The 15,603-nt window shown below is 33.1% G+C and overlaps 1 protein-coding gene across 1 annotated transcript; it reads left to right on the top strand.

Annotated features, from left to right (window-relative positions):
- The first annotated feature begins 348 nt into the window (after positions 1 to 348).
- LOC124372429 (60S ribosomal protein L12-like) lies at positions 349 to 15,504 on the top strand. Its single transcript, XM_046830828.1, has 4 exons — positions 349 to 530; positions 4,580 to 4,653; positions 8,971 to 9,154; positions 15,435 to 15,504. The coding sequence occupies exons 1-4, from the start codon at positions 494 to 496 to the stop codon at positions 15,461 to 15,463; spliced, it is 324 nt and encodes a 107-aa protein (XP_046686784.1). The 5' UTR covers positions 349 to 493; the 3' UTR covers positions 15,464 to 15,504.
- The last annotated feature ends 99 nt before the right edge of the window (positions 15,505 to 15,603 follow it).

Genomic DNA, 15,603 nt, shown 5'->3' with positions numbered 1-15,603 from the left:
CTTCCGCGTTATTTTTTTCGGCGCCTAATAAAAAAAACAAAAAAATGGTTTATCACAAGGTGCTACAATAAATGGCAAATAAAGAATCATTGAATAATTATATTTTTTTTATTTACAATTATCCTAATTTAAAAAGTACAAAATGTGATCATGTGATATTTGCCTTTAAGGCGGAACAAAGTTCGCTGGGTCAGCTAGTATATATATATATATATAGAACCTAAAAATGGTAAATATGTGTCTTGTTATAATAGTACACTCGTCACTATTAAGTGTATTCTCTTTCTCTTTGTGAAAGTTCTGTTATAAAGTGTCTCTTTCCGGTGTCTGGTCTCGTGTATGTTTTTCTTCTTCGTTCCTTAGTGCTCCACTTTATTCTAGACTCTGGACGTTTCTCTTTTGCAGGTTGTTCGTAAGGACAAGCAGTAGGTCTCTTTCGTAGAGTCTTTAAAGCTTATATTTTTTTAGTTAAATCTTTATCCATAAATATAAAATGCCTCCAAAGTTCGATCCCAGTGAAGTAAAAATTGGTAAGTGGTTTATAAGTAGTCAAGTTTACATTCGGAGTGTGTTTCGTAACCTATTGATTGAAACACGTGGCGTTTTTATTTTACTGGATTTTATCCTTTAATGCCAGCCATTATTTGCAAGAAATTTATCTACTACAATTTCTTTGGTAATTTGCTGCTTTGCGTATGTGTTTAAAAACAAGCCCCATTTTGTTAGTTTTACTGCTATGAAAGTAAACGAGACCGGGAAATGCGGCCTTATAAAATGTCATTTTAAAGTGAATTACGACCCTTTCGAAATTTTAAATATCAAACTAACTAAAGACAAGCATGGGATGGTGCTTCAGAACTAAAGACAAGCATGGGGTGGTGCTTCAGAACCAAAGGCAATTGAGATGTTGAGGGGTAGACTTTAATAGATGGCCTACACACTAGTTATTCAAATGGTTAGATGTTTATCAAAGGAATAATTCGACACACTACAGTTTATTTAGCTTAGCCTATGATTTTCAACTTATTAGTTATAGTAATTGTAATCTAAACAATAAAGAACAAGAAGAAACTAGTATTTTGTGAATTAAAAAATTACATGAATATGAGGGATAGGCCATAGGGCCTCATAGATCTCATATGATATAGATGTGAGATATTTCTCACAAGTGAAGAGGTTTGTTTAACCCTAGAACACTACCGTGTGTAAGTTATACGTATATGCGTCATGTTTATAGTCACACCTACTCTCCTCCCACCTTCCGGTTTAAAGCTTTGGGCAGTGCTTCTACTGATCAATGGTCGTTAGTCCTCCGAAGTGTAAGGGTGTGTGTAGTTTTTTTTTCTTATCTCAATATTGATTTTTATTTTGGCCGTGTGTCAATTTTACGTAGCGATAGTATTGCTTGATAAAAAATGTATATTTTACGTATAAGTGTGTATAGTAAAATAAGTAGCTAAAACTTTTTAGGTTGTTTTTTGGTAAATAAACGTCTGTGTTGGTAGACAATTTGTAGGCTTTTTTGGAAAGGATGAGTTTCTATGGCATTGTAGATATAAAGATGAGGGTTAGGAAAAACACCATATACCCACACATGCACGCATTACACACACGCTTAAACACATGCATCATCACCTTAAGTAAGCACATAGGCAAGAATATACACAAACACAATACACAGGCATGAAAATAAACCTTTACATAACATAAAACACAAAAATAAACATGCTATGTAAAATTTATGTATCGGTAGTAACAAAGGTATATCAAAACACGGTAGTGTTCTAGGGTTTAAGTAGCTTTAACATGTGGGGTTGACTCCTGAACGAACAGTAGCGGTCGCTCGCTATTGTTATACTCACTTCATATCTACGTTTGAACTGGATTCCGGTTTATTAAAAATATCTCCATATATTGTTAAAAACAAAATAATTAAATACAATTTATTTTTTATGAACTAAGTAATAAATATCGATCAATTTCAGACGATCATAAGTTTCCAATTTCGATCAGCTCATATTACGACACACAAATTATACCATTAAATGCGATACTAGTTACTATTATATTTACTGAGGAAAACAACCAATCAGAAGCACTAAAAAGTAGAGAGTAAACGGTACTTTGGGATTATACCGACCACACCAGTATGAAGAACACAAAAATAGAAATTTATAGAAACAAACATGATAGAAACGAAAAAAAACAACTCTTCAATTACAAAATTACAAACTTACAAGCATTTCCAGGTATTGTGATCGGTATTGTTGTCGCTGTTATCTTATCTTTCTCGAGAATCCTGATTACGGCAGGCCGCGCCGGCATCACGTGATTTGCACGGTACATCATTGCCTTTCCATTACAATTCAATTTATATTTCTGATTAGCCCCTCTAGAATTTGATATTTTTACTGATAGGTACTATCTCGAGGGATGTTTTTCTTTCGGTGCTGCCCCGCGCTGATGGCCGGAGGCACTCGCATTTTGGGTGGCGGAATGTGATCAAGAATAAAAACAAGGGTATCAGTTTACAAAATCGTGACCATGGAAAGGTATGTTAATTTTTTTTTCCTGAAAACTACAATTTTTCCTGAAAACAATAGTGAAGAAAAAATTCGTCTGCAACGAAAAATCAAAGGAGTTACGATTTTTTGAAATCCTCTGAAAACTCTGTTTTTGACAGTAACCTCTGGCAATTTTACTGAAATGATGACGTTAATCCTGTCAACGATGCCTGCCCGCTGCGCAGTGCTGCGCACTGCTTGCTCTTTTAGAAAAAAAATTTAACTCGAGCTTGCAAAAGTCGAATCCCAGATCACGTGATGCCCCTGATCCTTAACCCTCCAAGTGTTGTTCGACAAAATTTTGTCGGTTATTTTCCATCCTTAATGCAATAATGGCCGAAAGGCATCAATATAATACAATGATATACTTTCCCCCCAGTTTATATGCACCTGTGATAATAATACTTGGCTATAAATGCCCAACCCATGAAAAAAAGTCCATTTTTCATGGTCACGGTATTGTAAATAAATACCAAAACAAGTTTTGAGTGTTTTTTTAATAAAAAGTTTAGTTTGGTAAATGTTTGTTTTTGTTGAATTTTTGTGTTTGGTTAAATGTAGAGGTAAAACACGGAAGTACAACAAAGCGATGCACCAGCTGAACGGGGCGGCGAGACTCTGCAATCATGTTATCTACTAGACGCTCGACTTTGACCTCTGTCTGAGGATGGGGAGGTGTTTGCGATAAGACAATTCCTGTTTTATATTGACGAAATATTGTTCTACGCTAATCTAGTAATCAGTAGAAACGAAATGTGAAATAACGATTCATGTCTGGGTGTGGTCGGTATAATCCCAAAGTACCGAGTAAACTCATATATGAATGATTTTTCAACTTCAACATACAACTGCGATCTGCAAGATATTTTATAAAACTTTCGAAAACTCTGAACGTAGACATTAAACACTCTTAGTTGACAAGTGAAGACGATCCCCCAATCTATCAGACATTAATAGAACTATTTGGAGGGAAACTTAAAAGCAGACCGCTTTTTGCGACCTGAGCTTGTCATCGTGCTGTTAGGCCCAGCCGCTGCGTGACGAGCGCAGCTCACTAGTGATCTGTAATGGGTTAAACCAAAACATCGAAAATATGCAAATAAATAACAGATTACCGAAACTGCTGGCTAATGTTGTATATTCAGCAGTGCCAATACACTAGTGGCCTAACTGCCGTATATACAAGGTAGTTGCCAGTGTTATAATGGTAAAACAATTATGCTCTCTGTTTGACTCATTGAGAATTGAAATTGAGGTGGAAATCACAAAGAGCCTAAACTATGCTTTATAATAATTTAAATAAACATTCCATTTTTTGTTTATATATGCGTATTGTGCTTTTTGTTATCTATAATTTCACTGTTATCTGTGCCCGATAACTTATCTGAGTGTTCACTGTGGTCAGAACAGTGTACTGTCCTGTGTAATTGCATTCACTACTTTGGCGTCCATTACTTAAAACTATTGTGGTGTGTGGTCTAAATTAACAAAAAACATCATTCTAAATTATCGCAAAGTCATTATTTGTGTTAATGTATCCAAAAAAGGTTAACTGGTATGTGTTTGACTTAAGTGACATTCTACGCACGAGTGTATAAGTAGTTTCACTTTTATGTCCTATAAATTTTGTATTTGTCATTCATTTAGATGGTCTCTGTGATGGAAGATTTTGATAGCGGAAAGTCAATTGATTGTGCAATGCCTTTTCAGTGCAGCCATTCTATACTGATTTGACATTTCATGAAATTTAGCATTAGTTCTAGCCAAATTCTGGTTGCACTACTTTGGAACAAATTAATCTGAACTGCTAATAACACAATTTAACATATCACATTATTATGAAGGTATTATTATAAAAATGGAATAAAGAATATGACATGTTATGTATGTAGTGCAATTTGTATTAGCTCATAACAATATAGTCAATGTGCCAGTGAGTGATGTGTGAGTGGGCTGGTAGGCCTAAGTATGACTCAAGGAAGGCTGGTTAAAAATGGATTTTCATTTGTTTGCAGTTTACCTGAGGTGTGTTGGAGGTGAAGTCGGAGCTACTTCCTCCTTAGCTCCTAAGATCGGTCCATTGGGTTTGGTAAGTTAGCGTTTTATACATTTTACTTAGTTTTTTAACATATTCCAGGATTATTTAAACATACAAAATAAAAAACTAGCACATACAATCCTTCTAAATAAGAAAATGAAAACTATAATCTGAATCGAAATTCCTTTATTCTATTAACCCATTCGTGACTGAATAAATTACTAACATTTTTGGACTACAGGACTGGATATTTTCCATGCTTCCGTGTAAGAAACAGGTGCACTTTGCATAACACTTACTGTATAACATGCTATGAATATTATAAATGTACCTTAGTTATTCATTGTTTATTGTATGAACACAAAATATTAGTTTTTTTAAATATACATAAATATTTACACTATTTACAAATGTTTATTATACTTTCTTTAGAAGCTGGTTTGGGTCTGAAATACTTCAAAAACATGTTTCCAGATGAAGTGGAACATGAAAATTTTTACATTGGTACACTGTTTCACTTCTTTTCCCCTGTAAGGCACAAACTTTACATTTTCTTGAGGGCCTGGCTTTGGTGGTTGGAGGTATCTTTTCAATAAAATGCCCCAAAACTTTCCTTGAAGGAGTGGTGTTTCTCCACAAGCGGGAGGCCTACCAAAGGGTTACCTGAAACCCCTAAAGGTTTCGTCACAGAAGTGATTGAACACATGTGATTCAGTGCAGTTTTCTTCTAACTGCCTCAAAATTAAAGGATTTATTCCATGATTGCTGGTAAAACGTATTGTATTAACATTATTTCGTCCAACAATCCACGAAAAATCACAAAGCCTACCGGTGGGTTATCGTCACTTTCATTATCACTGCTGTCATCGTTTGTACCATCAGACATTTCATTATTTTCATGTATCATGTCATCTTGTTCACTGTCACTTTCCTCATCACCACTTTCATCTAAAACATTAGCAACGTAAGCCGCAAAATCATCCGAATTTACGAACACATCCTTCCGGGTCGCGAGACGCCATCTTGACTGTTTACAAACGAAAGAAAGCTGTTTTGCCAAGATGATTTGAGGCAATATCAGATGTTTTTCAGCAACGAAGAAGAAGAAAAAACATAGTAGACTAGAATATTGAGAACAAAATATGCAGCAAATGTGAATGCCTCAGCGATCTATCGGCAATATATTCAACTACGTCGATGTCGTGTCTAGCGGACGGGCACTGCCCGTCTTTAGTCGTTGTGCCGCGCGAAGTGAAGGACGGAAAACTGCCCGTCCAATGTCTTGAATGGGTTAATCCATTTTTTGCTCAGTGTCCTAAAAAGTGATTTTGCTTTATTTTAGGTGATTTTGGTTTACTGCAGTACATGTGTTATAAAATTACTTAATTTACGGTTTTTAAGGTTTTTTTTTGTGTTTATACAGAAACTAATCTAATAAATATATACACAAAAGTTATTATATTTACAAAATATGAGAATAAGATAAAAATATTCAGTATTTTCTCATAAATATACTAAAGTACAGTTTAGGTACAAGATAGTAACAATACACAAGCCTCCTCAGAAATCTTTGATCGCATGCAATGCACGAACAGTTGGACACACAAAGCGAAATGTTGCAATCCCGGCATATCGTGTCCTGGTGCCGCTGGTTGCCTACACTGGTTTTATCTGCACATGTGGCATGCTCTCCTCGGTTATGTCCTTATCTGTAGCAGGGATGGTGCCGACCAATAAGTCTCAGGGGAGCATCTTAGACCCAAAAATTTTCGTCTGCAAGTCTTTTCTTGCACCATTTAACATAATTATTAGTAATCACACAAACAGCTACGTTTATTTACTCACGGTAAATACAACAATATTTTACAATCAGGGCAACCAGTAAATGAAAAAGTGAGATTACAACCTGTATTCACTACTCAAAAACAGAATAGAATCAGCTGATTACTCGGAACAAAGATTGAATACTGTCATATGACATGAATACCGTCAATTGGGTCTGAAAGAAATAAAATAAAGAAATAACTGGCTTTAAGTGATTATTGACGCATTAACTACATTTTTAAAAAGACACAAAGCTATTTTCGACACATTAACTTTGTTGTAATATGATCTCTCACAGCAAGTTTATTTTTACTTAGTTTGAACTAAAACGTACATAAATTTAAAGATCAAGATTCAAGGTTTCATATTATACCGTAAAACATTCTATAGTTCCTTGAAATTTGTCATTAGAACATTTTAAACTTTGACGTTAACATTTCTGATTGTGATCTGTTCACATAATTGCCAAACACACCAAAAATTGCTGTTTTGTCAAAATTCTCTGCCAAGGGTTTATGTTCTACATGATTATGTGTGTCGTTATTGGAAAGAGTGCATTCTTTTGGTTTTCAGAAACATCGTTTGCCTGTAAGCAAATAAATGATTTTACAATAGTTTAAAAAGGTAATGTTTTGTAAAATCCCAAAATGCCTGATGTGTCGAAAAGAGCGTCATTAAATTTTTATAATTTTTTTTTGTACTGTATCATTGTTTGGAGGTAGTGAAAATCATATCAAAACAGACAATAACTTCTCTAAGTAACAGTATCATCACTGAAGACAATGAACTATTATATTTTTTTTCCGTTACGGAATTACCTACTTACCAAGTAGATAAAAATTACGCATTGTGTGTATGGTTGCCATAGTTGTTTTTTACACCATTTGTTAATACGTGTATTGTGTGCTATTTATTTCTATCTTTAGACATTTTATTTTAGTGTGTATAAATAATCGTTTTGTTATAGTGTTTTATAAATTATTTAAGTAAAAATTTTGGATGTTTGTGTAAGGTTTCATCTGCAGGTTGGCCTATGTTCATATAGGTTTAATATTTTTATTGCTGAGTGAATATTTTATTGTATATTTCACAATAAGTCCTGGGTAGTGAATCAGTAGACAATGTTAGTTTGGTAGATATGGATAAAGTTTTCACTTTTAAAAACTGTTTGACTCTGTAACATGTCTTGATGATGTTGTTAATAAAGAATATTGTCTTTTGTCTATTTTATCCAACTTGGATGAACTAGTGAATTTATTGTGCCCAATCCTATTGACTTTAAAAATAATAGAGTTAAAATACATTGTTATACATTTTTGTAAATTAATGTAAATGTATTCTAAAGGCCTGTAAGTAATTTATGGATGAAAACAATTGTCACCTAAAAAAGGTTAGGCCTTTATTTCACAGTTTTTACTTTTGTAAAAATTTTAATTGTTACTATATTTTTATATAACACGAATTTTCTATAAGTATATTACTTGTTATTCTACACATATTTACATTTTAGAAAAAAAATTAGTTTTTCCAATAGAAACAATTGTCACAATTAAATACAAAACAGTGCAATAAGAGAATTTTGAAGATTTTATAGTTTGTATAGACATTATTAAAAAGTACCAACGAACTACTTTTAACTGAAACATTATTTTTATTAATTTGAGTCAGATATAAAACAAGATTTTTCTATATTTTGGATTTTTTTTTAAAATACATTTCACATGGCTGGAATTTGGTCTCTAAAATTTTGAAAAAAAAACGTGTTTAAAATCAACTAGCAGAATATTTTAAATAAACAAATCATATTATTTCCGAATAATTATGGATTCCGCAGAGACAAACACACATGCAATGAATTATTTAATTGTTAGAAATTCGTAAATAATTTCAGAACTAAGCTTAAAGATAATAATATTAATAGATTTTCTTGGTATCATTAAACCTTTTGATTCAGTAGACAAATCAAAAATTCATTAGAATATTACGCTTAATTTGGAATGCTTTTTAAAAAATGGTTCAGTAGCAATTTTGTAAATCGTCAACAAATTGTGTCAATAAAACCAGGTGGATTCAAATTTTTGTTTTTAAGATTGCTTAAGTTATTTTTGTACCACATAAACAAATTTGTACTATGAAATGATAAGTTTTGTTTGACAGTGCTTGGAATTTGGGTCTTGTTCATTAGAAATTAGCAAATTATCTTGTAGAGACTACCGTCTTTGTGTATAAAAACTTTGTGTTTTCTATATAACTTGAAGTGTAAATTTGCTCCGTTTCATTTAATAAAGGATTAATGACACATAATTTTGTTTGAAAATGTGGCTTGCAATGAAGTTATTGTTCCTGAAAAAAAGTATTTGATTATAATAATAATATCAATGATAAACAAAATTATTGGAAAGAGTTTTCACCTATACATTTTTAGAAAATATTTAGTAGCCCAGTTCTTAATATTTCTTAAACTGAGAATGAATTATATACACAATTAGTATTTATACTTTAATAAAATAAAACCTAACTAACAATACATGTGTCTGTGTACAGTCACCCAAGAAGGTGGGAGATGACATTGCCAAAAGCCCACATCGGACTGGAAAGGGGTTGAAAATCACAGTTCAACTGACCATCCAGAACAGACAGGCCACCATCTCTGTCGTCCCTTCTGCCGCCTCTCTTGTCATCAAAGCTCTCAAAGAACCCCCTCGTGATAGGAAGAAGGTCAAAAATGGTGAGCAGAAAATCTTTCTTGCAATTAAAATATATTGTTAAGTTTGGCTTTTGCCTTTGGCTTTTATATTTGGCTAAATGTCAAATATGAAAACAATCTTTTCAATACAGCCACACCAGAATTTTAGGTTTTCTTAATTTGGCTTGTTATCTTGAGATACTATAATTGGAATTTTTTCAGGGTTTTGGGTTTTTGTTATGGAAATATGTTGGGCCTGGCTCTAGCATGTATGGAAATAGGGTTATCAGTAGTAAACAAACCTTCATGAGGCCCAGAGGTTTAACCTTTTGCCACTCCATAGGTAAATTGAGTCCAACAATCACAAATTTCATGTTTCGCTCCAGTGCTGGACTATCCGGCATTAGATTATATTACGTATTTTTAGTTCTAAATCATCTTATTTCATATGAATTTTTCAGTAATATTTTAAATGTTTATTTATGCTTTATAATTTAATTTGCAGGAGATAACACAAATTTGAATATGAAAACTGTTCAATGTGCAAAAAATTATATAAACATTTAAAAAATATCTTCTTTATGGCAGTTTTTCTATTTAGTTGGACTTGAAAGATGTTTCAGTGAAAGAAACTAATTGCATTGCATATTTGGAGGCAGACTAAAACCAATAAATACATTTTTTTCCTCTGACAATTGGGTTGACTTTTCTAAATTCTTCAAAGATGTATTTTCAAGAAGGCTGTTTTTTTTTTCAAATATTTGGGGCTTTACATGTGTCTCCACCAGACCAAGGACACACTAGACCTATTAGTGTGGACCCATGTAAAGCAGAATCAGTTGATAAAGAAAATGTTATTGAATTTGTTAGATATCAGTTCTTTGAAATTGTATTGGCTTAATTATCCTAGCTGCTGTGTGAGTCAATTGTGAATTTCAAAAGGGGGTGAGTCAAATTCAAAATGTTCAATCCCAAAAACTTAGAAAAAGGGGGTTACGTTTGTATGTTGTCATTGAACGGCTATACATTTTCCTACTATGGATTTTTACACTAACAAATGGCTTGATTCGACCAGACTTTCCATTCATATCTAGAATTATATTACATATGATAATGATTACTCCAAAAGTTTACTATCAATCGGGTTTACCCATCTATACACTGATATGTTTTATACCAGTGTTGATATAGCCGAGGAACTACTTGGTGTTTAAGGTGTTTAAACTAAAGGTGTTATTTGACTGGTACATTAATGTCAAATAGAAAGGGGCCCTACAAAAAAAAATTGGGAATAAATACATAACAAATTTGAACAAACATAAATGTTAGCCTATTGCCAAAAAAATATGTAACATGATGGTGCTGTCCTGGAAGGATGAAAGGAGTGGTTGGTATGGTTAAACACTATCAATTATTCAGAAACGGAAATGGTAAGACAAAATAGGAATAATGTGGCAGTAAAAAATTGAATAACCAATTGTATATATCGGATTATATCACAAGATGGGAGGTGTAGTTTGTAGTGACCACTGCTGCTCCAGTTACGCTTCAAGAAAAGCCTGAAGAGGTGATGAAAGTTGTATTTCTGGATTTTGGAAGTTGCTCTTGTAAATAGTTTTATTTTTATACCATATTAACAAACTGAACCGCCAACAACTTGCCTCCCATTTGACATACTGGTTTATAGGAGGCAACTAATTGGAATCCCTTATTAGGCGATGTCTTCAATATTTTGAGGAAACAGGTGGGCTACTTCTTTTTGATTCTGGATGCTTTAGTTCGTTTGAATGCTCTTTACCATTCAATTAAAAGTTCAGAAGGGAAAAAACTAAGGATTGTGTTGTTTGCTCTAACAGAAAAATTCCCGGGGTGACAGAAAAGAAACGAGATTTGTTGCAATTATTTGCAATACACACAGAAAAACAATCGTTCTCCGATACAGTGAAAGTGCTTTTTATGAACATAATGTATAAATATTGTATAATGTATAAAAAAAATAATTGTATTTTACTTTTCATTAGGCCTAATTTTCTTTTCGTACATTTTTTAATTTGTGTAAATGTATACAGTAGTAGCCTATTCAAAAACTAAAAAGACCGGTAGAAATATAATTGTACTCTTTTAAATAATTTGTTGGATTTAGGATACCTAAATTGATTTTAATTGTGTTTACAACATCAGGGGTTATCGGGTTATACAGGGGAGAACTCGTAAGTGACCCAGTCAAAATTACAGAACTTTTGAACAAATGTTTTTATAAACCATAGCTGAAGAATATATCAAAACCAAGCAAGTGGTGATTGAAAGAATACTACCAAATTCAAATTGAAATATTCCAAATTTAATACTACAACATTACCACACTCCTAGGAAGAGTTAGATAAACCTAATCCGATTCATTAAAAACCAAATAACCTCAGCTGGACATTGATAGTGTCTCTACTAAACTGTTAAAAATATGTGAAAAAGAAGTATTTGGTCCTCTTGTTATAATGTCTTTAACAAATCTTTCAACTTCTGGCACATTTCCATCTGCTTTAAGTATCTGTTTTAAAGTTTATCACTGAACCTCAAAACAAGGAAACACCAACCAACTAGCTAACCACTGGACCGATACCAACTTTTTTCTAAAGTCATGGAAAAATAATTTTAACTGTAGATCAGGTAATAGGCATTTGAAAATGTAAAAAAAGCTTATTATCACAGCACCTACACTAGGATTATTTGATGTAAAGAAGCCTGTGAGACTGTCAGTTGATTCAAGCCAACATTCAATTGGGGCTGTTTCTATTACCAGGACGTCCATTTGCCTATGCTACAAGAGCATTATCACCAACAGAACAAGTAATGCCACAAATAGTAAATAGAAGCTCTTGCGGTACAATTTGGTTGCACAAAATTTCTCTTACTGTTTTATTTACGGTAGACCATTGACTATAGAGAATTGTTCATCATCAGCCTCTACAAACAATATTTAGAAATAAACATTTGAATGATGAAGCACCTGTTCGTCTTCAAAGGATATTTCTAGAGATAATTCCGTACGATCCGAAAATATTGTACATAAAAGGAACAAATCATGCACATTGCAGATGTTTAAGTAGGGACTGTTAAAACGGCTGAAAATACTACTATGCAGGAAAAAGACCTTGAAGTGATATCAATCTTCTCAATTACATCCATACAATCAGCTTTTAACCCTCCGGGCTGGGCCGCGCATTTGAGCCTTGACTGGCACCCTGTTTTGAAGCTTCGTGCAGAGTTTATAAATTTTTTATCCTGTACAATTAATTATTGGAAAAAACACAAAAGTGTTATACATTTAAATTACTCTGCAGAATATGTTGTACAATATAAACATAATTATAATTTGACTTGCCTAAATAATGGTGGATGTTTGATGGTCAGAACTCAAAACTTTTTTTTCAAAAAACACTTTTTTATATTAAGCCATTAAAAAAAACTCTCAAAATTAATTTTATTTAAAAATCTAAAATATGCATAATGTTCACTGACTTATGCACAAAAGAAAATACATAGTTATAAACATCTTTTATTTACAAAATGAAATTTACAATTGAAAAAAAACAAAGGGACTATATACAAAGCACTAACAGTTGCTGAGTCGCGTCACGCGGAAGTAGTCGGGTGCTCTTTTAGCGGCCAGTAAAATAACAAAATATTCATATATATATATATATAAAAGTGAATACATTATTAGAAGGCTTGGGGATCTTGTGATTAAGTGATATAACTTTTATGCGGATTCGAGCAGGGTAATTATCGGAACTATGACGTAATTAGTAGAAGATGTTTTAATGAGTAGTATATTACGACTTCTGCCAGTTCACGGCGGGAAAAAATATGAGTCGTAATTTACGACGTTGCAGTAGCCGGGCGTGGTAAGAGTCCAAGAGGAAACATTGAAAGTTCCACCTTACAAGAACTAATAATAAAGTAATACAAAATGGTTGGCCTAAATAAAAAAACTGAGTTGCCTAAGAGCTTGCACTTATTTTGGAATTCCAGAGATGAAATGATGGTTGAAGATGGGAGTTGTGTTCAAAGGAACCCAAAGTTGTAATTCCAAATGGTATGAAAACGGATATTATCAAAGCTATTCATACTGGACATCAAGGAATTCAGTCTTGTTATCAAAGGGCAAGAGAATCCTTGTACTGGCCCAAACATGTTTGAAGATTTGAGTGACTTCATGACGGATCATGCACAGTATGCCAAAGTCAGAGCAGGGCCAGAAATAAAAGAACCCATCAAAAGTAAAACAAATTCCAATCAGGCCAGGGGAGGTTTACAGCAGCTGATTATTTTAAGTTCAAAGGCAAAAGTTACCTTGTTCTTGGTGTCAACTTCTCTGGTTACTTTCGAACTCGCTGAAGTGTCGTCAAGTAGTTATGCAACTTTCAAACAGTTGAAGTCATGGTTTGCTGTTCATGGTGTACCAGCTGTACTGGAATCCAGTTAACATGCCTTTCAATTCAGCAGAGTTTAAAACATTTTCAAAAACTATGGGGATTTGAACAGTCCATATCCTCTCCAAACTTCCCAAAGAGGAAAACGGATTGGCAGTAGAGAGGTTTGTTCAGACAGCGAAAAAACTTGGTCAGGCGATGTTATCAAGACGGAACAGACTTATTTGAAGCTCTGTTGAATCATTGAAATAAGAAACTCTCCACGATCACCAGATCTAGGTTCTCCAGCACAAAGGCTAATGTCTAGAAGCACACAGGGGACATTGGTTCCAATTGATGATGCGCTTCTATTGCCATCAATAATTGATCCAAAAGAAAGTGCATCAACAACTCTCTGAAGCAAGAGAATAAACAAAACATGTATGGAGATAGAGTTGCAGTTCCAAAGCCAGAGTTTAAACCTGGAGAGAACGTTAAAGCTAAGAAAGGGTCATCGAAGTTGGGTGTTAGACGGAGAGTAATTAAAGACAAAGGTAAAACCCCAGGTCTTACATAGTGCGAAAGCAAAGGAAAACTTTATCGACGCAACTCACAGGTATTGCCAAGAGATATGGTAAACCCAATTACCTGAAGGATTACACTTACACTTCCTGGAGGAAGGGAGATGTGACTAGTCAGCTGACTATTATTTTGTTTTTTGTTGTTGTTTTACATTCCAATATATTTATTCATTCATTATACAGTCTTTCAATAAAGATGTTTTAACTGTTGCATTTAACTTAATTATCTTAGTGTTGCGATGTACTATTTAAAGTATTTATAGTTTTTTCCTGTTAGATGGTATGCCAATACGCTTTCTGCAGACATTTTGAGTTGTTGGGTGAGTTCAGGTGTTTGTGCCAACTATGGCAGAAAAATAATACTTTTTTCAAATAATTGTAATCTATTTACCAGTGCTTATTTTGTGTGATTACTAGGATTATGTTAACGTCTAAAATTAAGGCTAGCACTTCTGACAATTATTATTGAAAGTTTATTACAATAGTTTTATTAAAATCCTTTTAAATATTTTATTTGTGATATTCGTGTTAAAATTTTTTGTTTCGTTTGCAAGGCTAAAGGCTTAGCCTGCAAAATTAATAACGTTTGTTTGTTTGTGATGAAGTTTTATTTTTATTTTATTTTATTTTATTTTATTTTTACAGTGTATTTTTTAGTGTAGTTCTGTGTTTTTTTATATGCAAATTGTGTGTTGAATGCTACAAAATATGCGAACCCGTGCAAACTGATGGTATAAAAACTACACTTGATAAGTATTCATAATATAATTTTTTTTAAATAATAAATGTTCAAGTAAAAATTTGAATATAATTTTTTTTTTCCATGACAAAGAGTTACTGAAACATAATATATATTCAGTTTTTAGATAATAAATAATTTTAATAGTGAAAAAAAAAAAAAATTAAAACTGAAGTTTTTTTACATGAAAATCCCAACATTTTTGTTATAATTAACATCTTTGTAGTAAATTTAAAACTATAAAAATTAATTTTATAGTTGTAAAATGTAAGCCTAGTTTCTTTGAAACATGATGGTAAAAATAACCATGGTAATAACTTAATTAGTTAGGTATTTCTATAAAAATTATACCAAACCTTTACACTTTCAGCAAAATTAATTGCTAGTTCAGGTCCAAGCCAGCACCAGAAAGAGTACTAGGCCAATGGGTTAAATAGAGTGTACAAAAGGGTTCAGCCGCAGGGGTTGGCATTTAATCCTCACATTCTTGACAATGATTTTACAGTGCAGTAAATGTGTCTTGTGCATATTTATGTGGTTACCTGAGGCTGAAAACTATTTTATTAGTAATAAAACAATGGTTTTTGTTTCTGTAAAACACAGTGGAAACTTTAGCGTTTGAGGAGATTATCAACATTGCCAGAGTGATGAGGCCGAGAGGTCCATGTCCCGCAAGATGGACGGAAACAGTGAAAGAGATTCTAGGAACATGTCAGGTAATGTCAGGACTTGATCAAGGACTTGGAGGAGTGCGTTATGACT

This window comes from Homalodisca vitripennis, unplaced genomic scaffold, assembly GCF_021130785.1.
Source record: "Homalodisca vitripennis isolate AUS2020 unplaced genomic scaffold, UT_GWSS_2.1 ScUCBcl_3167;HRSCAF=8517, whole genome shotgun sequence".
Classification (NCBI taxonomy): domain Eukaryota; kingdom Metazoa; phylum Arthropoda; class Insecta; order Hemiptera; family Cicadellidae; genus Homalodisca; species Homalodisca vitripennis.
The sequence above is the reverse complement of the archived record's forward strand: the minus strand, read 5'-3'. Positions and strand labels throughout refer to the sequence as shown.